At 45.7% G+C, this 25166-nt stretch overlaps 1 protein-coding gene across 1 annotated transcript in view; it reads right to left on the bottom strand.

Annotated features, from left to right (window-relative positions):
* Positions 1–10822: 10822 nt before the first annotated feature.
* The window catches only part of TBX4 (T-box 4), a 30233-nt gene continuing 15889 nt past the window's right edge, over positions 10823–25166 (bottom strand). Inside the window, exons 5-8 of the mRNA XM_017821736.1 lie at positions 15564–15716; positions 13458–13546; positions 12881–13122; positions 10823–11448 (exon numbers count right to left, since the gene is read on the bottom strand). Of these exons, the coding sequence (XP_017677225.1) occupies positions 10823–11448; positions 12881–13122; positions 13458–13546; positions 15564–15716 (1110 nt within the window). The remainder of the gene's footprint in view (positions 11449–12880; positions 13123–13457; positions 13547–15563; positions 15717–25166) is intronic.

A 25166-nucleotide genomic window follows, 5' to 3' on the forward strand; every position in this document is an offset into this window, starting at 1 on the left:
AAGGGTTGAGCATCAGATTCTCAGCTTTAAGTTGGAATTTAATAGATCTTTTTTTACAAAAATAGCCTTAAATGAATATTGGCTTTCTTATGTAATAAAACCCCTGGTTTGATCTCCATTTTACTGAGCACTAACATCAACAATTTGGAGAAATTAATGTATGTCCCTTCTGTATTCCATCTGGTTTCCTGTTTTGTCCTTAGTCAGCAGTTAGCCCTAAGGCACATGTTAATCCAGCATGTGCCTTTCTCTCAGTAATTGCAGATACTCTTCCACTTTGTATTTTTAATATATAAAACGGTAAGAGCCCTGTGTGTAACACTCAGAGCCATCAGAACAGGAGATCTTTCTCTTGATGCTGTGATTTCACCCATTAATCAGTTTTATACGACTTTCTGCTGGCCTGGCTTTTCAAGGTGTGAGAATTTGCACTGCAGAGGTGATTTTGGAATTTTGGAATAAGATTCTAAAGAACTGCTCTGGTTATAAAGCTTTGGGCAGGATTTTTAGGTTGCTGTTAAGCCTGTGTTGCTGTTTGGCCACAAGTACATCCCAATTAGTGACCCTTCCATGGAGCAGTAGCAGCAGAGAAGGGATTTTTATTTTTTTTATTATTTTTTTTTAAGTCAGTCGTAAATGATTAGTCCAAAAGAGCAGCATAAAACTTCGAGTTAGTCCCCTGCAGGAGCTGGGGCTGGAGGAAATTAAAGGATCAACAACACAAGGGAAGCACTGAGGCAGGATTGTTCCAGGCTGCAGCCACAGGCTCTCACATGCACTCAGGAAATTGCCTTCATCAAAAGCCGAGGATCCAGGCGTGAGGATGAGGAGGATCAGGCAGGTGATGATTCTAAATCATGGCTGGAGATCCCAGCCTTTGCCAAGGGAGACGTTTCCTCCCCGCCTTGAAGAAAAAAGCGGCGTTTTCTACGTAAAACTCGAATCTTCTCCTTATGAACCTCAGCAGAAGCCTGAGCTGTAAATCTAATACAACTTAATAAATGCTGAAGACTCGGTTTCCCCACAATAATGGGGAATTTGGGGGCTCCTGAGGTGCTGCTCTGTGCCCTGCCTGTGGATTTGTGTGTTTGTGGGTGAGAGCTGTAAAACCACGGCCTCGGCAGGGCTTGGCACTCCCAGCTTGTTCTTTAACCTCTTAAGTAAATTATTTCTGCAGAAATTTGCATCTTCTGGGCCTGGGATGGAGCTGCTGGTGGAGCAGGAAAGGATCACGGGAGGGGGAAATGCATAAATCTCCATCTGGAGCTGAGTGTGCTGGGAAGGGGAGATGGGGGAGCAGCAGCAGTGCCAGAGCGGGCTGAGGGAGCGCGGAATTCCGAGGGAAAACGGCAAGAAGGGAAGAGGAATGTCCCAGGAATGAAGCTCTTCTAATGTTCGGTGCTTTCACCGCTGGAAAGCTGCAGTGCAAATAAGGAAATTAGACCAAAAATTAACGATATTCAGCTATTCCGATGTCCAAAGGAATAGAGGAGTTATTGGTGTGAGAGGTTATTGCCAGAGGGGAAACCCCAGCGTGTCCTGGGTAATTAAGCTTCACTGGAGAGCATGGATCCCTTCTCCAGGTAAGAAATGCTTTTATAACATGGCATCTTTGCTATTGTAATTAAACACCGAGGGCTATTCTGCATATGAAGTCTTAAACACTTCAGTCCTTTATCATGGGATTTTACTGGCCAGGCATGTGCGTTCCTATGGCAAAAAAGCACCGAGTGCCATAAAAAAAGAAACCCAAACATTGCTTTTTATTGCTTGACTTGCTGTATGTTTTATATATATTGAGCCAAATTCATCCCTTGTGGAGCTCAGTTGAAGCCAATAAGGGGTAGATTTGGCCCATGTCTATATGAGAAAGGTGGTGACAATTAAAATATATTGTTTAATAATGAGAGCTATGGTAGTGGAGTGTCTTTGTGTCTATGAAATTATACACCACGACACCACGTTGGCAGGATGGAGCTGGGACCAGCAAAACTAGTTTCTGATGGAAAGGCAAAAGCACTCTGGCTTTTATTATTATGATTAAATATCACAGAGGCATTTGAACAAGGCTAATTTAGGTAACATCTCCAGAAGTCTCCTTTATAGTGCAGTATTTTACCACGGAGCAAGACATTTAAAAATATTTCTTGAATGTTTTTATATGTGGCTGTCAAGGACAGTACAACTGGCTGTTATTAGCAGTAAGTAAAAGAACAGTTTTGGTTTCATTTATATTTGAGGGACTTTCAGCAATATTACAAAAAGGAATGTACCCTATTAAATGAAATGTGAGGACAGCCTTTCCTATCACTTTATATTGGCAATTCCCAGTTGTTCCCCTGCTCAGGGCATTGTACCAACACCTGAAAGACATTGTTGATACCTTGAAAAGCTGAAGATTTTGCCAGTTTAGGCAACAAAACACCCAGAACACGGCGAGCCACCATGTCCACCAGGACAGAGGGGTTGTGGTCACTCACTGCTGAGGTGGGCCATGCACAGCAGCTCCTCCTTGTATCCCTGTGGTTGAGTTACAGTGACTTTTACTGGGCTGTCTGCTGCCTTTTATCCTCCTCCTGAATTTCTGGGTAATGGCTGTTCATAGCCAGTAACCATATCCCTCATTCCAAGCTCTCCATGCTGCCAGGAAGCCCTGGCTCAGCTTTGCTCTGCCTCCTAACCCTCCCAAATATTTGGTTGAACACTTTACTGGGCTCTGGGTCACCTTTGTGCCAGGAGGGGAGGTGGGAAGGGGAGAGGAACAACCAGGGAGATTCCCCTTGGGCTTTGAGAGCTCAGGAAAAGTCTTTGACCCCAGAGGAATTAGAAAACACATATTTTGTTGACCCAAGAACTGGCTTTTGATGGCCCTTCCCAGGAAGACAAAAACACCTCCCTACTCAGCTTCCAACACAAAAGGTATCTCTTAAACAAGACTAAAGAAATAAAATATCAGTTCTTCTAATGCTACTGGTCTTCTAAGGAGTCTCTGACCCCAAAAAAGGATGGTGGGGAGGGAAAGACAGAAGAACAAAAATCATTTTTGCTGTACTTATTGCTCATTCTGAATCTTTTATAGAAATCTGGCCTTTGGCATCGGACTCAAATAATATTTTATTAGGAGAAAGCATGATTCATTGAAATGGTGCACTTCAGTATCTATGGAGAGGAAAGCTGGGAAGGACACAAAAGAGGCAATGCTGTGGAAAACCAATTCAAGGAAGCATTGCCACACAAAGGATCTCCATCCCCAGCGAGAAACAACAGAAAAGGAACAAAGTATTTCCAAGGAAACATCTGAGCATGGTGCTGGAGCCAAGTGAGGAATTATTACTGTATTAGCCTGTCAAGAAAGGGTCATACAGAATATGTGGTAGGAGAATACCCTGTCATTTGGAAATTAATAGGATTATTTTATTATCAAGACTGGCCCATATACCTGCAAAACTGGACTTAACTGAAGAACTAATAAGAGATCCAGGAGGAAGGGGATGTTTAGTCTGTCTTAAATAGGACAAAAGTTACTTTTCTCCTCTTTTGCACATTTTCAGGCTGTGAGAAGGCTGGCTGTGTTACCCATAGTTCTTTATGAAATAAGAGAAGTGGCTAAAACAAGTGAAGAGGACAACCCAAACCTTTCAACTTGTTTGCCTCTTACCAGTTGCTTTTCCTCCATGGCAAGAAGAGGGCATTTATATTTTTTTTTTTTAATTTTCATTTTTTCTCCCTTTCTCACCTTTATTTTTTTTTTTTTAGTTTTCCAGTTCACCTTTTCCTCCTCTCGAGTTCCTGGTTACTGACCTCCTGCTTCCCCTTCTTTTGCAGTTAATAGGATGAAAACCGATTTTCCAGCAATCTAATTAACTACTTCCCAGAGGTGAGTGAATGTTATTTCCATGTTGTGCAGGAGTCATTCCCTGAGGGCTGCATCACTGCCGAGGGAACAAGCATCTGTAAATCCTGAATTTCATGACGTCCTTGGCCTGCAGTTGGAGCTGTTTTCTCACAGCTCAGAGGAATACAGGTAAGTATGGGGGGTTTAGCTTCACATGTGCTGATTTTCTGTAATAACTGGTCCAAATGAAGACTTAGTAGTGGCTTCTTTGCACCTTTAACTCAGCATTTGGGAGGAGAGGGGCTGTGTCTGCAGCAGTGAGCTCACAGCAGAGCCCTCACGGGGGATGTGCTGCCTCAGCTCTTACTTCCCTGGGGTTCTCAGAGCCTGGGGGGATTTCAGTCTCCAGGTTCTTGATTTCATGTCTCTGTTGCTCCCATATTTCTGTATCACTCTGGGGAGGATGGTCAGGGGATCCACAGGGCCATCAGTGTTCCAACCATCACTAAATGTCCTGTATGAGTTGAAGGACAATATTTGCCCTCTTGGTTTTTCAAGCAAACCCCTCCATCCCACTGCACTGACACCTTCCAGGCTTGGAGTGCTTGGGCAATGTTTACCCAGAGCTAAAACCCCTTTCCCCTCACATGTTACTGCTGAGGAAATGGAGAGAAACTACAGGCATGTGCTGGGTTCTAAAGCTGGGTGTAAATCTAGTCCTGGGCTGTGACACTGGACAGAAATCCCAGTGGAAGGTTTTCCTGCCTCTAACCTGTCTGCTTGCCTTCATAATGATAAATGGTGGGAAGGAAAGGGGGAAGGAGGGGGGGAAACTACCTAAGCTTTGAACTTGCTGTGTCTTAAAAAGGATGAGCAGGAAGAACAGATTCATTTAAAGCAGAATTTTTATTTGGCTAAAATCCTTTCACTCTTCCTTACCTTTGGTGCTCTCATGAGTTAGGCTTAGACCGAATCCTTACACAAAGCTGTCTGATCAGGTGAGACACTGTGGCTACTTTAATTTTTTCCTGTGAATGGAACTGATCCCTCTCCCCACTTCCATTTGTGTCCTGCTCAGGAGCCGTCCCCTTTGCCTGGGGATCCCCTGCACTGACTGTTTCATATTACTCTGATGTACCAAGGGAGTTCATCACCTTTCCAGGATGTCTCATGATTGATTCCTCATGTCCAGGGCAATCTGCTCTAAAGTTTCAGGCTAAAATGAGTGCTTGGATTTCGAGGGGATAATCAGTGGTTCGAGTCTTATTCTCTTACGTTTTGAGGTGCCCATTTGTGTATTATGTTCACAACTGCTATTAAATACAATACAATATTAGGTCCATTCTCTCAGTAGCTGCTCAGATGCACTGGGCATGAGCAAAGTGGAATTTTCACAGTGTCCCTGTGTCATCCATCAAACTCAAATACTCTGTGGCTCATTCCTAAACTGCACAGCCAGGGCTGCAGGCTGGGCTTGGTGAAAGGCAGATTAGAGGGCTGGTCCTGCTATACTGAAGTCTATAAAAGTTTCCCTATTGACTTCAACAGCAACAGGACTGAGCCTTCTGATTTTTGGCACGAGAACCACAAAAAATACTCTTTTTTCATCTCTGCTGAAGTGCATCCCACGTTGTTGTCTGCCTGACGTAAGGCCGAGGCTGTTGAGGGGGAATAGTTGTACATATTGTTCCTTGGACATGTTGTTCTCTAGTAAATACTTGTTCAAGGATGTGTCCATTCCTGCTGGCAGGGGCTGAGTACACAAATTTGGCCCAGCTTCCTGCTATCAGTGTGAACCTCCCAACTAGAAGCTGCATTTGTCAAGTTTTGTCCTTCAGGATGGAGACGGTGCTGACACCCCACATCATTTTTCTTTTTTGAGCAGTTTGTCAATACAACCCCACTGAAAATGTTCCTCGAAACTGTAGCAATGTATGGTGGAAAGCCAGAAATTAGTGTTTGCTGAAAACTAGGGAAAATGACAGCAACAACAACAACAACAAAAAACGGATGAAAAATGTTGGCATTTGCCAAATACTCCTTCAAACCTCTTCCCCACTATTTTTCTGTGGAACAAGAGCCTTTTGACCTGTTGTAGCCATTCCTCCTGTTTTCATTCCAATGGGTTTTGCTTTTCTTTTGTTAAACAAGTTTCTAATTAACAAAAATCACAATTATCCTGATTTTAATTGAATCAGTGCTATTAGCACTGATTATTTCCCTGTTTTATTTCCTTCTCTCAGGACCTGGTTCCAAAGGTGGGCCCAGGCTTAGGAGTGCAATTTTCACACCCTGTGTAACTCCAGGGTGACATTTGAACAGTTAAATAAGGTTCATGTTGGACAAGGCTTTTTGCTTTGGTTGTACCATTCCCAACATTTTCCTCTCTTTCATTTTTAATATTGATCCTGTGCTTTGTGGAGAGCAAATCACTTCAAAACCTGGTGTTTTCCACCTGCTCATGATTTCTCTTCCAGCCTATTATCACAGCAATAAAACCCCTCTAATCACATTGAATTTAGGCTGCCTCTTGTCACAGTCAAGTGCATGGCACCTCCTTGGAGCAGGTCCTTAAATTAAAATATTGTAAATTTTTTTGCTGTTGAAGCACTACTGCAGAAACATGAGTGGCCAAGGAGAGAGGAGTTTTTTTTTCCCCTCTGGCTGGAATTTTTGCACTATAACCATCCTCAGGGGAGTTCTCATCTTCAAAAGAAACATTCTTTCTATTCAAACTGCAAAAAGAATTATTTAATGACATCATAAATTAATACAGAGAGGCACAAATTTTCCAAAATGCAGAGAGAGAGAGAGAGAGAGAGAGAAATAAATTGATGTTTGCCAAAAACACCCCAGCTCTGCCAGACTTAGGCCCCTCTCGAGCCTGTGAGCTGCCAATGATGCCAAATTGAATGGTGGGGCTTTTGGCAGGACTCGAGTTTAGCTTGTTTAAATTTTGGCAAATATTCCTATTACTCACATTCTCAGCAAGCTGATACAAATATTTGTTCTATTTAGAGTGAAGTCCAAGCTTGGCATAAGTGCTCCTGGGCTCGGTGGAACTGAGCTTGCTTGAGCCAATATTAAATTTGGACATCTACCTTAAAGAAAAACAGAATTAAAAAATTCCCCATGCCTTCTAGCACAGATTAGAGCACATCAAGGGAAAACAGGCCTCGTGTGTATCCAAGTTTTTCTCACTTGCTAATTTTTGCTTTAATCTGATTTGAAATGGCCGTGCTTGGATTGCCATTCCCAGCAAACCATCAAGGGCCGGGGCTGGAAAAGCCTCCCCACACGTGAAACTCCACATTCTTGAGAATTAAAAGCTGTTTAAACTGCAGTAAATCAAACTGGGACACAGTAAGCACGCTTGATCTCTTTTAAAGCTGTGCAGGTTGTTGGGGTTTTGGGATTTTTTTGGGTTTTTTTTTTAGTGATGTCCACAGTTTAGTGTTTCTGATTGGAAAAACAAAGAGACCGAACCCTCGAGGACGCTCAGCATTTCCGTGCTCTGGTTCTGAGCTGGGCTGCCCACAACAGGCACTGCAGGGTGGATCCTGCTCTGCCAGGGCTTTGCAGGCTCAGCACCCAGGTGGGAGACATGGGATAAAGGAAGTGGATCCCAAATGCCTCCTCTGGCCACACCAGAGCCGCCCTCCTTGCCCTTGAGCTTGGGATTGGACACAAACCCAGGGCGGGAATCTCGCAGTGAAAAAATAAACCAGACTAAAAAAAACAACAACCTGTTTCCATTCCATGGATTAACCCAAGCAAGAGGTGCTTTGGGGGTGTGCTGGCTCTGGATCTGTGCTCAGGATGGGATTTGGAAGCTCACCACTCTTCGGTGTTGTCTGAATGCCTTGGTCAAAGTCACAGAGAAGGGGGATCCCACTGACTTGGTTTTTGGCCATTTAGAAATGGGAAATCTGCTCTAAGTGGCTGAACTTCTCTGAGTGGAAAAAGATCATCACCAGGGAATGATTCATCCTTTAATCTAAATGTCTGATCTCCCTCCAGTGACCATAAAAGGAGCCCAGATGACCAGATTAGCATTTATCCAAATTTTACACATTTTTATGCTAACTCAGCCTTTCCCAGTCAGGTCCTGTGCTCACAAACATCATGTGCTATTTTTATAAGGAAAAGCTTGTTATTTGGCACAGAGTTTCCCAGGGCACTTGTGACTGATTTGAGACCCTTTGCAAAGGCTGCCAGCAGTGCCTGCTCTGTGCTCACCAGGTAAAACCCGGATTAATTCCATGGGCAAGTCTTTACTACATCCCCTGCATTGATTGAAAGCTGCTGGAGCAACTCTAAAAGGAGTTACTTTTTAAACTGCCTTAAATCAATAAATATTGCAGCTGTGAGCAGGAGGTGTGTGAAAAATGATTAAAAATAAAGGCAGTGATTATTCATTAAAAATGACACTGTTATTCTTTTAGTCATATTTGTAAAACAGGCTAAAGATCCAGGCAGCCTGTCATCTGCACCCCGGGCTGCTGACCCCATTAATTTGTAGGTTGTGGTGGCAGCATTTGTCTGCTTCAGTGTTGATCCAGTGTCAGCTTAAAAAATGAACTGAGCATTTCAGACCACGGGCAGTGACACCCTCAGACCTCTCCCCCCTCCCTCCAACTTTGAATTCTTCACCGTTGTCACTGTAACTGAGCTGCACATGAGCACAGGAACATTTTGGTGCTCTCGTGGTCAGGGCAGTGTCTGCTTTTAACTCCGTGTGCTCAGATCAGTTCCCGAGTCCTTTAAAACAAAGGAACGTGAGGGAAATCCCAAAGAAACCCCAACCCCTGTGAAGTGTGATGGTGGAGCTTTGAGGTGGTAAAAAAAGGGGGAAGTGTGAGGTTGGTGTACTCAGACAGCAGGAGACAGAAGAGAGACCAGGCATCTTAATTAACCACGGAACATTTTTATACTAATTATTGAAATGCACCCAGAGACAACTTATAGTAGTAAAATGACTTTATGTTCTGATATGTAAAATTAAATGTCCATGCTATGTAACAAACATTTAAAAATTCCTTACCACCTGTATCTAATGTGGTTTCTAATAAAGATTTATCTGTAGTATATATGTTTTTTTGTCTAACCAGTTCTTAGTTTTTACATCAGAGGTGTGTAACAAAAAACAAAAAAATCTTAAATAGATGTCTTTCAAAAAAAAAAAAAAAAACCAAACCTTGCAACATTCATTTTTATTAAGTATTTCATTTGTAAAAAGCAAAGCTGAAATGGACACGTGGCCTGCATTTGTGATATATATATATCTTTATATATATATATATATATATAAAATATATATGTATATAAATAGCTATTCAGCATGCAAAAATTGTAGTGATTTCCAAATCCTGGTTACAAAATCCACACCAGTCACACATCAGCTGCTGAATGGGGGTATGGGACTGTCCTGGTGGAAACGTGACCCACTGTGGTGGCCTCAGGGCCCTCATCCATCAGCCCCTTCCTTGGAATGGATTCACCCAAACACACAAGTACCTCCCGACTTCCAAACTTGGATTTCAGCTCTTTGCCTTTGCCCATTTGGGAAGCAGTGGGGGGAAAAAAACCAAACCCACTGTGCGTGACTAAGGCTGGAATGTTGTGCTCTTTGGTGGAACCAAACTCCTGCATCCCCTCAGCATCACCATCCTGTGGAGCTCGGCGGGATGGACACGGACACATCCCTGCCCAGGAGAGCTTTGGGGGTGAAGGCAGTGGGAGTTTTGTTCCAGAAAGGATTCCACTTGTTTCCCCATGAGTGCCAGCCAAGTGATCCCTCCTTACAGAATCGTTTAGGTTGGAAAAGACCTCTGGGATCATCGAGTCCAACCTGTGACCAATTCCCACCTCACCAACCTGTTCCCTCCCGGGGACACCCCGGTGGGCAAAGCCAGTGCTGGAGGAGTCAGTTCAAGAGACTTGCTCAGTAAAGAGCAGGAGCAATGGATACACTGGTTACAGCTTTTTACCTGTTCTACAAAGATTTGTACACTGGAAGGCCTGACATGGGGTGGGAGCTCTTCCCACCCCACCCCACCATAAAGGAAATGTTCTGAGTGAGCTTAAAAGAGAAAAAAAAAACATAGCACAAAAGGCACATTTCAGCTGAATAGCAAAGAAATCAAGGACCAGCAGATACAGAAATCGTTTCTGGAAAGTATTAGCGAGTCTTAAGCTTAAACTTCATAAATATATTGCAATAAAGCAAGTGTGATTCAATCAAGGGATGGGAGCCTGAAGACACTGGGTCTGTTCCTAACGCTGCAACTAATCTGCTCTTCGGCCTCGGGCATAACACTTCACTTCTTTGCTGCCCACAGCCACCACCCATGGTGGTGTGGGGGGAAGAAGAGACATTTGTGCATCGGTGCCTTCTCCTCTCCTCGCCGTGGCACGAGCCCTGCGCTGTGCCGGGGAGGTACCGCTGGCACCGCAGCTCCCTGACCCCACAGCGATCCCCCCCGCTGGCCCTCGTGCCCCCACGGCACTTCCAGAGGCAGGAGCGATTCCTACGGATCAAAAGAGCCTAAAGAAGAGCTGCCATGGCAGTCCTGGAGCTGCACAACCAAACAGGCGGCTTATTTTCCTTCGAGTTTTGGGATGTTTTGACTTCATGAACCGTAAAAGCGAAGCTCATGTTTTTCCCAAATAGCCAAAATTTGCTTGTGATGTTTGAGATCACAAGCAAAAGGAAATGACAGGCTGCGTCTCTTGTTAGTCATGAAGTTGGTTTCTACCGGATGAAGACGCGAGAATTAATTTATTTGGGAGTCAGTAAGAGCCTGATGGATCCAGCCCACTGAGACAGGAGATGTAACTCTCTGTGTGCCTGAAGATACAAGCTCTTCACCCACACAAATCCCTCTGGAAATGCACATTTGTCTCCCCGAAGTGCAAGTTACCCACAGGTATCAACACTGATTGAACACTGTCCTGGAGCAGGAACGTTGGCCGCGGCCCCCGGAGTCACCCATCAGTCCAGTTCTCCACAGTCCCCATCCCTGAATGATACTGCAGCGACGACTCCCTGGACAGGGAGAAGCTCTGTGAGTACAGGAACTCGTTGGCCGCGTTGAGGTGCGGAGAGGGGGGTTTCCTCTCGCACAAGGACGGGTGCACCCGCTCCCTCGGGAAGGACGGCGCGGGGACGCGCTCCCGGACCTGAGACTGGGACAGCTGGTTGTAGACGCTGAAGTGGCCGTTCCCCGGCGGCTGCGAGCCCTGGCCCGCGATGGCCGGGAGCCGCGGCATCATGGGGGCGGCGGGGAAGTGAGGAGGGAAGGGCTGGTAGGGCACAGTTTCCATTGTCTGAACGCTGTAGCTGGTGTAAGGTGCGACTGAAGTCCACATGTTGCAGCCCAGCGGGGGCGGCGGGGGGGGCAGGTCGTCGACCGCCGAGACCCCGGCGATGTCGGCCCCGGCCCCAGAGTACATGCAGGCCTCCCTCGGGGCCACCTCGCTGCAGTAGGACGACGGGCTCAGCATCTGCTGCTCGTAGGGCGGCGGGGAACGGAAATAGTGATCGTCCCCCACGGAGGACGAGGCTTCCAGGTAGGAGCGTTTGCAGGGCAGGTCCAGGTGCCGGGCGCTTTCTGCGGACACAAAAATGCACAGTCAGGAGCAGCTCCTGCTGCAAAGTGCACAAAAATGCACAGTCAGGAGCAGCTCCTGCTGCTAAATGCACAAAAATGCACAGTCAGGAACAACGGGTTTAGCAGAGACCTGCTGGGAGCCTGGGCTGGGTTTGTGGAGTTTATGGAGTCCCCTTGGAAGCAACTGCGGTTATTCCACTGAACTGCTGCTCTTTTCTCAGATTAATCCGGTTAAACCCTTTGAGTTTGGGAAAACAATGTACAGCATCAAAAAGACATTGTGCTGCAAATGTCAGGCTAATCCCTCCCGGCCTCAAAGCCTTCTGGTGACATTTGTCAGGTTAAGTGAGGGACTTGGGCTACTCTTCTCACATCAGGGATTACTTCACGTTCATCCAGATAACAGAGGTCCCTGACACTCCTGCGGGGTCCCTCCTGACAAATTCAAGAAGTCTCTTAGAGGGTCTTATCGCAGCCTGCCTTCCTGTCATTGCAAAAATGACTCTACATTTCCCAGATATTCGTGTCAAAAGCTGCAGAAATATTTCCAGATAAAAGGAGCCCTTTCCCAGTCAACAGCCCTTCCTCAGCTTTACAGGGAGGGAAGAGCCGTAGCCCCTCTTCTGCAGCTTGTGGGGACCATGGCCATGTTTACCAGCAGCTTTCTGTTAGTTATTAGGAATATTCTTTGGATGAATTAGTGAATTCATCTGCAGATTAAACATCTGCTAAAACTCCACATTTGCCTCGCAGCCCTCATTACTGGTGCTGTTGGATTCTTCGTTTGGCCATGATCAGAGGGTTCTCACAGCTTAAATAAATTAGCTAGCAATGAGACATGCAAATAGAAGGTTGGGGTTTTTTTTCCTGTGCAAAACTTTTCTGTTTAACTTAAAACATGCCGTGATCTCATCTGATGCTGGATTGAAAGGAAGAGAATGTAGTCACAGCTCACTTAAACTTGAGAACTGGTGGATAGGAGGAAAGGGCTGCTTATAAACAGCTTCCACAGTCCCACTAGTCTGCAGACACTGAGAGAATTGCTGATGGCTTTGTCTCGGAAAGTGCTGAACGTGCAGAACTTTGTTAATGCCAATGGCCCCTTACAGACAATTTTTAATTCAGCTGATCCTAACAGTGGATAATTTTCCAGCAAAGCTTTGTGCCATTTAAATTACACATTCTAATTAATTTTTTCAGCTCTGATTCAAGAGTCTGAATTTACTTTCTATGGGACAAAACCACTGATAACTGCCCCAGATGCCAGCTCTTGGTTCCTGATCCTCCAAAACACTTTGATCACACCAGTATCCTTAAAGATCAAGGCCCAAGAGACCGATCCAAACCCAGCCAGAGCCAGCCACAAGCTTTCAGTGCTCACACTCTCAGGTTTAAGTGCTGTAATACTTTTCCAGCTGTAAACTCGAGTTACCTCTTCTCTTTAGGCAATGGTAGAAGAGCCCTGAATCTCTCTGTGCTGTGAAGGTGTTGAGTGGCAGGTCTTGAGTATCCGAAGCTGCAAATTGCATGTGAGCACCATTCTCATACTGATAATGCTGAAGGGTCTGGTGATTGCCATGAAGTGGGTTCACGTCTGGCTTTGTTGAAAGCTGGCCATGACTGGACACCAACCTCTGCCTCATGATGCTCTTGGAAATTACTGGATATTCTTTGCTGAAAGAAGTGAGAAAAATTATTACTGGTTGTACAGCCATCAACAGAATGATGAAATATTAGTTTGGCTTCCCTAGAGCAATCTCCAGTGACTTCACCACCCTTTGCCTAACACGATGAACTCATCACCCCCCTCTGGGTGTGGGCAAATAACACACAGAGTGTGTCACTGACTGACAGGAAGAGATTTTTTGGGGGTATAAATGGCATCAAAAGCCCCTGTGCCCTCAAGCACGTGGTGCCCCACGGCACAGGCACCTCCTAAGTGCTTCTCCAGAGAGGAGCAGCCCACGGGGAGCAGGCCAAGGAGGGCCCCTGGTGCTGCCCGGCCGTACCTTTGCAGCCGAGCCACGCGCAGGTCGCTGTCGTCGCTGCCCCGGAATCCCTTGGCAAAGGGGTTGTTCTCAATTTTCAGCTGCGTTATCTTTAAAAGAACAAAACCAAGGGTGAAGTGTTTGAAAGCAGGTCACACCAAAAAAGAGCAGCAGGGCTGAGGTGGTGGTCGAGGTGCCCAGTCCTGTGTGACACCCTGTGGATGAGAGCCTGGCTCTTATTCTGGGCCTTGTGTTCTTAGTCTGGGCTCTTGATAGAGAGAATATATTTGTCTGATTTAAAAGGCTCCAGGGAAGCTCCCAAGCAGCTGATGAACCACAACAAGTGTAGGATCCCTCTGAACCCACGGCCTGACAGCAGGTTTGTGCATCCTGACTCCATTTTGTTATTTAGTGACCGTGGTTTTTCCTCTGACACGAGCAGAATCAGGGCGTCGGTCCCTCCCTGTGCCTCATCCAACCAGGAGGGGATTTGGGGTGAACACTCACACCTTCCTCACTGCCTCTGTCCTCAGCTTCCCAACTCTGGGAGCCCACAGTCACCCAGACTCTCTTTTTTTTTTCTTTAGGAAGACAATTATTTGCAACAACACTTCTTGCCAGGAGGGTATTTCTGAGCTGAAAACAGTTCAGTGATTTGTTTCTTCTAAAAGACACACCCAGACCAGGTTTTGAATTGTCCACCCTGTGCTACCACCCAGCTACACCCCCCCCCAAAACCAGCTGTAGAGCAGTGACAGTGGGAGTAAGAAGTTTATGAAGCACTTTGGGAACCTTAGGGATGAAAGGCACTATTGACACCAGACATTTTAATTTAAGTACATATTAAATATAACTTCTTTTTGGTTAACCATGTTTGGGCAACTGGTCGTTTTACACCAACAGCTACAACTTTTCTAACAGGATTCACTTCAGTGTCCTAATGGGCACTTTTTCCTCCCCTGCCTTACCATAACACTCACATCCATGTTTCTGCTCTGAGTCTCCTAATTAGCTCACTAATTGCAGAATTTTTGCAAGGACTCTGTGCTTCAGGCATCAAAGGGCACACAGGCATCCTGCTTGGGAGGAAAAGCTCTGGTCAGGTTATTGGGGAGGAAGAATTTCACACTTGTTCCTGTTCCTGTAGGATTTTCCTATGAATGTGTAGAGAAGGAGGTGGCACAGTAACCCAGGGCAGGTTTGGGGGTGACAGGAGGGCTCCAGCAGTGCCACCTCACCCTGTGCCTTTAGTTATGAACCCTGATGCACTTTAAAAATCCCAATTCATCCTCAAACAACCCCACAGTTGGGCTTTACCATTAGGAAAACTGCCTGGGAGCAGGAGCAAAGGCAGGCATGGCAGTAGCAGGATAGAATCCACAGCCTTGCCATCCCCTGCCTGTCATTGTCCCCTCTCCCTGCCCTGGTGACAGTGCCACAGGGAGGTGACAATTTACTGTCCCACTGCTCAGTCCTGCTGGGAACCTGGGCTGGGAAAACCCTCAGGATGCTGCCCAGTGTCCCCACTGCCAACACCATCAAACCAGGAGAGAAACCAGACCCCAACACACACCCCCAGCACAGAACTGAGCCCTTTGTACTTTATGTGCCCCCCAAAACTACCCCAAACCCCCCCAGCCCCTCCTGCCTTCACGTGCAAACCGCAGCGCCGGCGTTTTTATGGTCACACTCCACGTATGTCTCACTAAACACACACACACTGTAATTACTTTTCACTGCAGATTTATGAGCAAGCTTTGCTGGTCATTATGAGATGTGCTTTGCTGTTTGAATGACACCCCAGCACTGTGAGCACAGCGATTCATCAGAGTCTGGGTACGCAGGGTCTGCCAAAATATTGTTACCAGGGATGTTCTGGAGCTGCATCCTCTGGCTCATCTCTCGTGCTTGGTGCCAGGGTGGAAAATTGTCTTTTAAAGCACCATGACAGGCTCTCCCCCTCCCTCCAAGCAGGCAGATCCCACTCACCAAAGCACAGCACTGTGTGGCTGCAGTGGGGAAGATCCTCTCGCTGTGAGTTACAAAGCCCCTGACCAGAAACGAAGCACTTTTAGCCCAAAAAAGCCAAAAAAAAAAAAAGGTCAAAAAAAAAAATAATCACACTACCTTGTGATTCTGGTAGGAGGTGACTGATATGAAGGATGTCTCTGGGAAGACGTGGGTGCAGAAGGCTGTGTTCTTGGAGCCAAAAGCGTTGTTCTCGTCCGCCTTCACGATGTGCAGCCGTGGTTGGTATTTATGCATTGAATTAAGGATGATCTGGAAAACAATCGGTGCCAAAGTAAGAAATCCATTTAAAAAAATAAAAAAGACAAGCCATAGCTATTCACCAGACTTTCCAAGCAGGACCCAGAGCCCACCAGGGCTCAGTTCTAGCTTTGCTTGCAAGTTAGAAGGGAAAATCTCTTTGTATAAATGCACATGAACCAAGACAGAAAAGGTATCTGCTGCTCTGGCAAGCAGGACTGAACTTAAAGCTTTCCTGGTAAACTCTCATTTTCCTATTGCTATTGGATAGAGTCAGTCTGGGTGGAAAAAATGCCATCATTTTTTCCCCCCAGCTCACGCTGAAGCTGTACAATGTATAATTCACCAGCAGACTGCTCTGTAAAGATCCCCAGTAAATACTTTACTGAGCTGAAAAATACACAGTTTAGCGGGGGGGAAAAAAACCAACAACACAGAAACCACAGGGGGAAAGAAAACTAGAAAGCTCTGGGGTTTTTTTAATCTGCTGGTAAAATAAAACTACAAAAGGGGCAGATTTGTTTTTTCCTGCTGCTTGTGGAGCGGCCGCGTGTGGGTGGCAGGGTCTGGGCACCCCTCGCAGCCACCCCACGGCTCCTGCCCCTCCTCAAGGCCTGGTGAGTGAAAGGCAGGACCCAGCCTGGGGATGTTTTTTATGGCTCAGGGCAGCACAGGGTCCTCAGATGGAGCTAATGGGGCTGAGAGGGGCTGCCCAGCCCATCCCATCCCAGCCCGGCCCTGCAGCACTGAGCTCCCACAAAGGAGGGATGTGCCAGATGAAAACGGCTTCGAGAAATGGAATTTCTTTTAAGAAGTGGGATGGTTTTAAGAAAAGCCTTTATTCCTTCTATTGGGCAAAGAAGAAATACTGCTTTCTGGCTTTCTTGGCGTAATCCTTTTCCATCTCTTTTTTTCCTGTCCCAAATGGGCTAATTGAGCCCGGCTGGTCCTGAAGGAGAGGGGGTCTCCAGCCAGGCTGTCACCCCTGGGGCACCCAAAGCAGCTGCAAGGACACGTCTGTCCCCGACAGGGGCACAGGAAAAGGGCCAAAGAGGGAACACTGGGATGGGTGGTGTCTTCCCCTGGTGGTAAATAAATGGGTGGGTGGATAGATGGATCTATGGATAGATGGATGAATGGATGGATGGATGGGTGGATGTCCACAATGCAACAGAGCAGAGTCAGTTCACACTAATTGAGGATTTAGCCAATTTCGAATGAGAATTACTAAGAAACAGAAGAATTTTGTGTTCAGGAACCCTTTCTACCTGACTCCCATCCCAAGGAGAGCTCCCAGTGGCAGCTCCAGCCGGGATGGGAGACAGTGTATGGAGCTTGTGCTCTTTAAAGCCCTTCATCTGCCTGCATGTCGCTCTGCCCACAGTAGCAGCTGCATTATACACCACTTAAATGCAATTTTTATTGTTGACGTTTTCCAGACAACCCTCCCTGCTCCCCAAGAGGGAGAACCAGGAATTTTTGGCATTTTATCAGCTTTGCATCGAGTCTCTTAAGCACTTTGTGGCCGTTGATGGGCAGGGTGTAGATCTGAGAGGGTCGGCTCAGGTTTTGGGTTGGAGCCTTTTCTCTGCTTTCATGTATCAGCCACTCGTAAAACAAAGCCAAGGCAGTAACACCAGAGGGCCAGGACTGTCACAAGAGGGGACATTTTAATTTTCAATAATTAAGAGCTGAGCCAAGCTGATAAAAAGTGGTTGTCTGGAGCAAAAGCTGGGGTGTGCTGAGGGATCCTCACTGCCTGTCCCAGGTCAGGTGATGGGTCCCCAGAGTTTGAGCAACTCAACTTCAGGATGAAGAAAACAAAGTGAAATTTCCAAAGGGAAAATCAGAACACTAGGTTTAGATACACTCTGTAAAAATAGCCCATATTCCCCCTCCAAAGAGGTATCGACTGGGCTACAACCCCTTTAAATATATCTATGTACATATATTTATATATAAATAACATCTTCAAATTCAAGAAGTCCAAACAATTTCCAAAATGAACAGATTATTACTTCTTGGAGCCTGATAAAAGAATTCAGGAAAGGATTTTTGACAGATGCTCGAAGTTACAGCTGTGCCTGCAGACCTGCCTGGAGGTTCATCATGAACTGCTTGATATCTGTTTGTGGGGGGAAAAAAAACCCTAAATGGCTTAATTTAGCAATTGCACTTACAAGGTTGAAAATGGGGAGTCATGGTGCTGCTTTGGACACTTCCCTGTGCTCCCCTGCGGCTGCACAGGGGGATTTCCCACATATTTTGGGAACCACTGTCCACATAAACCCCACATTTCACAGACACACACATTTCTGCACACACACCCTCCTCCCCTGTGCCTGGGGTGAGCCCCGTGCATCCCAAATCCCTCCAAACCATCCAAAAAAAAATGATCTCTGGCTCCAAAACACCGTGTCAGCGCAAAGCCAAATGCCAGCAATTCAGGCTAAATAGTTTTCAAGGCTGCTGTTGGAAAACTGGTCACTGGCTAAAAATACACAAAACAAACCTAAATTCCACCCTGACGATGGAGATCAGCAGAAGGATGAACTCCAAGAACTGTGTCAAAAATGAGAAGTATTTTAATTGATGGGACAGAGCCCTCAGCCTCCGAGATTATGCTAAAAGAGTAACTTTATATTTTCCTGCACTTACCTTTCTCATTGCAAGGTCATGGGGAGATTAACTCAGTGTCAGACACTGTCACACCCATTTTTATGTGGTTTTCAGTACAAAGTTTGAAATAGTTTGGCTGCTGAAAAAGAAACAGCATTGCCTCGTCTTGCTGCTGAAAATAGCTGCTGGTGTATTGGTTAGAACGTGATAAAAGGCAAGGGTATAAAATTAGGGAGGGAAATGGGAAAAGAGTGTTTCCTGAGCAGCACTGAGACACGCTTAGGAAGGGAAAGCCTCTCACTGCAGCTTGGGGATCTTGTCTATTTGCTCACGAAAGGAACAGTTCAGACATCAATAAATAAATAAAAATAATAAAAATGAATAAACAATTTTTTTCATGTTAAAACCCAAACCAAACCAAACCAACAAGTGGTAAATCAAACAGATATCCCAACCAGAACCCTCCAATCAGAAGGCTTTTGCCAGTTTGCAGGATGGGGCCCAAAGGCCACAAACCGAGCGGGGTGACGGTGCCACATTCCTCGTGACAGTGCAAACCTGCCTTGAAATCACCAGGAAAAGGTATTTACTCTCCTATGAAATTCGGGGAGTTGATTTAAGAGCTCTCCCTGTTCTGCCAAGGTATCGGATGTCACACGATGCAGGGGTTGCCATGGCAACTGCCCTTTTTATATTGAACAGTAAACGGCTACGAAAAAGCCACATAATTTTATGGTCAGTCCCGGGGGATCACATAGCTAATATAAAATCTTACGTTTTAATATATATTTTCTGCTTCTTTCTTCCTTCCCTCTATTCTTTCAAAGTGAAAAAGCCTTTGAGCCGAGGCTGGCCCTGGTCCCACACCGGGACACTGAGCAGAACAAAAACCTGAGGATTCAGTTTTTCTGCATAAAAATACCTCGGTGTGTTAATCAAAGAGGCTCTGCAGGATCACAACCCTCTGCAGAGCATCTCCATCAGTATTTAGAGAATTTGATGGTGCAAACCATCCCAAATTGCAGTTTTCTTTAGGAGTGATTGGTTTGGGGATGCCCCTGTCGGCACCTGTGCTGCCCAGAATGAACAGGATGTGTCCAGGGAAGATGGTGGGATCACATCCCCCCCTGGAGCTCACAGGGACACCTCACCTCAAAGCAAGTAATTAAAATCATAGTAATTAAAATCATACCGTCCTTTAGGTTGGGAGAGACCCTCGAGATCCTCCAGCTCAACCAAATAAAACCAAATATATTCAGACACCCTCTTACAGCAGCAAAAACATGAGCTCTAAAATCCCCTGAATCCATTTTCACACATCTCCAGGGAAGGATTCACCCCACTCTGTCCAAAGGCAGGACAGGGCTGCAGCCCCACAGACCCAGGACAGGGCTCTTTCCAGCCCTGAATCCAGCCCTGAATCCATCCAGGCTCCAGCAAAGGAGCCTCCCAAACCCACACATTTGTCCTGGCAATCCACAGAGTGAGGAATAAAAGAAAGGCTGGAAAATCCTGGGAAAACATTCAACACGAGCTCAGACAAATAGTTTCTTACGAGGTGGCCAAAGATGGGATTTCTGTTTTTTTTTCTTTTTTTTCCCCTCCCCTGGTTCTTTTCCATCCAACATCAGCTGGAATTCACTGTGGTGTTTCCTGGCCTTGGGATGGAGCTTTGGTGTGATTTCCACCTCCACTCTGGCACGTGAGGGTTTGTTTGGGAATGGGCAGGTGAGGGAGGAGCCCAGGTGGGATATTCTGGGACACCCCAGCATGTGACCCCCCCGGTGTCACCTGCCCTCCTGTCACCCCTGGACACAAAGTGACCTCTTCCCTTGACCTTCTCCAGGCCAGATCCCACCCCAGACTGGGGCACCATTCCAGGATGTAAAACTCCACATCGAACTTTAAAATATATTTGGGCACCACCATTGCTCTGATCAGCTGTGAGACATTGCCTAAAATGGATGGGGGGGAAAAAAAATAAAAAAAAAAGAAGAAAATAAAATTTTCGTGGATATTCTTTTGGCAGAAGGATGAGTGATGATCCAAAAAAAAAAAAAAAAATTGTCTGCAAAATTAGGGCTGGACAAAAGGGCTTTTTCAAGGTTTAAATGGATTGAGAAAAAAGTTCATTAGTATTGGGAGAGATTTATTTATATATATATAATATATATAACATATATAATATACATAATATATATAATATATATAATGTATATAATGTATATATAAAATGTGTATATATATAATGCATATATTATATATTATATATATTATATATTATATATTATATATGCATTAAATATATTATATATCATATATCTACTCTCTCTCTAAATATAAAATATATATAAAATATATATAAAATATATATTATATATATACTTATAAATGGGTGAATGTGTATACGTATGTGTACATATATATCTAAAATTCTCACCTATTTCTTATTTTTCAATATAAAGAAAAGAAAAATATATATTGTATAAATTCCTTATGCATATATAAGACATCATATATACTAATAAGATATCTTATAAATATATATTAATAAAAGAAAATTCATATATAAAATAAATGTATATTAAATAAATAAATAGATAAATAGATAAATACATAAATAAATAAATAAATAAATGAGAGTAAGAAATCTTCAGCTGAGGATAAGGATGTGAAATGCTTTCTTGCTACAGGATAGTGCAGGCAGGATTTCCCCTGTGAGCTGCCATGGTCCCTTCCATCCATCCATCCATCCATCCATCCATCCATCCCTCTGGAAAATCCAGCAGGGCCGGGGTGGAGCTGCTGCCAAGGCAGCACATAAACCTCATACCAGCACCCGAGAGGAAACTGCTTGGCCACAAGTCATAAAGCAAACAAATAAAACAAAAATTATAAATAAAAACGAGGGGTTTGCAAGATTGGTAGGACATGAAGCTCATTAAGGGGCCTGAGTGCTCCTGACGAGCACAGAGAGAAAAATTAATGGAAAAATGGAAAGGAAACCCCAAGACTTGGGAGAAAAATTAAGTCTTTCAGTGATAATCAAATAAAACCAAGTGTGCAAATATTAAATCTGGAGAGAAATAACAAACTCATCAGCGTTAAAGGGTAAAGCCAGTAAACAGCAGATCTGGGTCAGGAAAACCAGGAGTATCCCTTAAAATGCTATCAAAAGTGACCAGCCCTCTATAACATCCTGCAGCTTTAAACCTCACTGGGTTACATCTCAGAAACTAAAATAAAAGCTGTATTTTAAAAGCAGACAAAGCACATTATGGCAATTAAAAGGCACCATCAGCAGCCAAGGAGGGAGGGAGGGAGGTAACAAAACCAAGCTCAGCAATACTGTGTTGGGGGGATTAAATGATAAATATCCACTTTTATCTGTCACAACCTCCACTTCTAATCTTCATTTATTACTTGTATTCTTTTCAGTTTTCCCTGCAGGAATACCTTTACATATTCTGGGATATATCTATATATTCTTTATATTTCTACTTTTTTTTTAAGAGAAAACCTTTACCAGTTGATCTGGTCCCGGCTGGAGCCTGCCAGAGATCCTGAGGTGATGCTCTCTCCCTTTCCAAGCCGGCCTGGCTGCAGGAGCCCAGGAACAGACAAGTCCTCTGGCAGAGGTTTCATTTCAGTGGAGTCACTGACAGCAACAGCAACAACAAAAGCACAACCCCCTGATGGGATGCACTTGCTCTGCTGCTGTTTTCCAGCCTTTCTTGACTCTGAGTATTCCCAGCCTGCCTAAAACCAGGAAGAGGGGACCTGGGGGTGAGGCTGCAAGGTTTTCTCCCAGCTGTGTCACATCTGGTGAGATGGGCTTCCCTCAGAGCGGCCATCCAGCTCCTCTGGACACTGAAACCCCATTCCAAAGGTCCTCTGGGGAAAGATCCTGCACTGCCAGCACATGTCCAGAGCCACCAACCTGATGTCCTTCCCTAAAGCTGGGACTCCTCATGGCCGGTCCTGCAGAGTCCTCATGTCCTCCCTGTCACGTACACAGTGTGAAACCAAATTAGAGCCAGCCCTAATTAACAGCCTCTGCTTCTTTGCAGCACCCCTCATGTTCAGAGATGCTGTTTAACCCTTGCTGAGCTGTTTGTGACTCTCACTGCTCATCTCACCGTCCCTCAAGGGATATTGAGTATCTTTATATATATTAAATACCTTTACACAGATTAAGTAACTCCATGCACATAATTATGTGCCATTGACACAACAACCTCACTGCAGGTCCAAGCTGGAGCCCCTCAGCAACTCCTCCACACCCCTTCAGCAGCTTCACCTCCACCCTGAGCACCCTCCACCTGCCCCACAGCTCCATAAGGACGATCTCACGGGCACCTTCTTCCTCTCACTGTTTACATACTTCAGTCCTCTGAAGAAGGTGGAATTCCATCCGTGGGTGTTTATCACTGAGGAGATGCTCCCTTGATATTCCCCCGTGGGCCCTGAACCAACCTTCTAAAGAAATCCAAGTGCTACATTCTCCTTTCCAATGGAGAGCTGATTTTTGTGCGGGCTGTGATTACCCAACGATCTGTCGGCACTTGCAAGGATGTGACCTGGCTCACCACGGAATCATTCCCGTTTTTCACCTGGAAAACACAGCCAGGCATTTCCCAGGCAGGATAAGGGGTGTGCCACCCTCGCTGACACTCACAGGATTATTTTCATCTCTGGTATCCCCGTGGCATTAGAGGGCGAAGCACCAGCTCTGCCACAATCCCTAATGCCCATAATCACTCACCGGCCCCACGTAAATCAGAGGCTCTATCAGGCTGATTATCTCTGCATGTAAAGCTTTGAAAATACATAAATTCAGATTTCACTCTGAGCAGGGGTGGCTTACAATGCTTTCTTTGGGATCAGATGGACCCTGCTGCAGCTAAACATTACAGCGGCTGCTGATTTCTTAATCCATTCTCAACACGAGCGTTTCTCAGTTGTTAAGCCTGGTGTGAAAGAAGCCTTTCATGGATGAAAAATCCCCCCGGAGCAAAATATACAGCCCACGTTTCCAGGCTGTGCTGTGTGAGCTGGGCACAGGCTTACCTGCCACAAAACCTGCTCAGCCGGTGGGGTTTGAGGCAGATTACAGAGCTCTGAATTAAATCTTATATCAAATCTGCTCAGTCCTACAGTGAAAAATGCCTCCCGTGCCTCTGACTGTAACTAATGATTTACCACAACAGATAAGGGGCCAGGGGAAGCAGCAGGAGTGGGGTTTGTGGGGCTGGAGAGGAAGGGCTGGTGGCTGGGTTATGGGTTGGGTGTCACAGAGAGAGGCTTTCCTGCATCCCCAGCACGGTAAATAATCTCCAGTCTAATTCCGTGGATTGCAGCGAGGGCTTCAGCTCCACAGCTTATTAATTAAGCTGTTTAACTTACTTATTTTAAGCCCTAAATGTGCCTACACTTGTCTTTATGAACTCCGTGGGGCTGCCTGCCCCCGATGTTAAGCAGCTATTAGAGCACACGCACCCAGGGCATGGACTGATGGGTTGGTTCATCAATGAATCCAGTGGAATAATGGGAATTTCCTGCCTGCCTGTCTCTCAGTTGACACCCCAGGAGTGCAGGAGCCAGGCTCAGAGGGATGTGTCCCAGGCAGGGAGCCCAGTGCCACGACACCTTTAGGAGCCTGCAGTGGCTGAAGGTGCCAGGGGGGTGACCCAGCACAGCTCACACACCGAAAAAATCACCAGCCAAGCCTGCAGAAATCCTCCCCCAGCGTGGTTTTGAGGTTTGGAGGAAATCAGAGACAAAAGGAAGCGCAGGCAGGCTCTGCTGGCTCACGGGAAGGCAAACAAACCCTGTGGCTTTCCCGACTTGTTTTTCCTAGGGAGCTTCAAGAAAGTGTTTGCAGTCACTGGGAACAAATTCCTAGAAATGAGAAGCTGTTATTATTCCTTCGTGGGACTGCGCCGGGCAGGCACTGCCCATCCAGGGACAGGACATCAGCCACCCCTGCAACAGCAGAGCAGTCCTCAGCCAGAACTGACAGGAGGATTCCCACTCTCCTGGTGCAGAGTCCAGCTCTCCATTTGCACAACAAAAGTGGAGCACCACGTCTCTAAAGCAGATGATTAATTTAGAAGCCTAAAAAGGAGATGTCTGAGAATGGGCTCAACCCCATTTAGCCAGGCAGGTTGTCCATGCCTGAACTGAACAGCAAAATGGGCACTCAAAATAGCTTATCTCAGGCATCTTCCCAATGTGAAAACAGGGAATGTGCTGGGCTGTGGGCATGGCCTGAGAGCACTGAGCAGGGCTCACCTGAAGCATGGCATTGTGATGCAGGTATAACCCCAAACCCCAAACCAGAGTCCCCTCTGGGTCACTAGTGAAGCTTCATGGGAGGACAAGCAGGCTGTTCACTGAAAAGAGGAGAGGGGGGAAAAAAAACCCAAACCCAAAAAATCTTCCCCGTCAAAATGCAGCGTTAAAATCACAGTCAAAAAAAAAAAAAAAAGACAAAGTCAGGAAAAGCAAACGTTTAAAGTTGCAAAACCAACACTGCACATCCTGTTTGTTTTACAGCCACATCGCACATCCTGTGTGTTTTACGGTTTACATTTTACAACATAAACAGTCGTATATTAAAAGCTGCGGAGTTAAAACCGAGGGAAAAACACGGGGTGGAAAAGTGCCACGTGCGTGTTCAGCAGGCTGGGGGTGCTGTGGGTGGCACCCAAAGGGTGGCACTGGGGGGGTTGTGGGATTTTTACCGTGTGACCCCGAACGTGGTTGTTGCATTTCATTATTTCATTTCATTTCCGTGGTGCTTTTCCCCCCTGGGAGGAGAGCGAAGGGGAGAGCTCGCCT

Source organism: Lepidothrix coronata, unplaced genomic scaffold (genome assembly GCF_001604755.1).
Source record: "Lepidothrix coronata isolate B3197 unplaced genomic scaffold, Lepidothrix_coronata-1.0 Scaffold91, whole genome shotgun sequence".
Classification (NCBI taxonomy): Eukaryota; Metazoa; Chordata; class Aves; order Passeriformes; family Pipridae; genus Lepidothrix; species Lepidothrix coronata.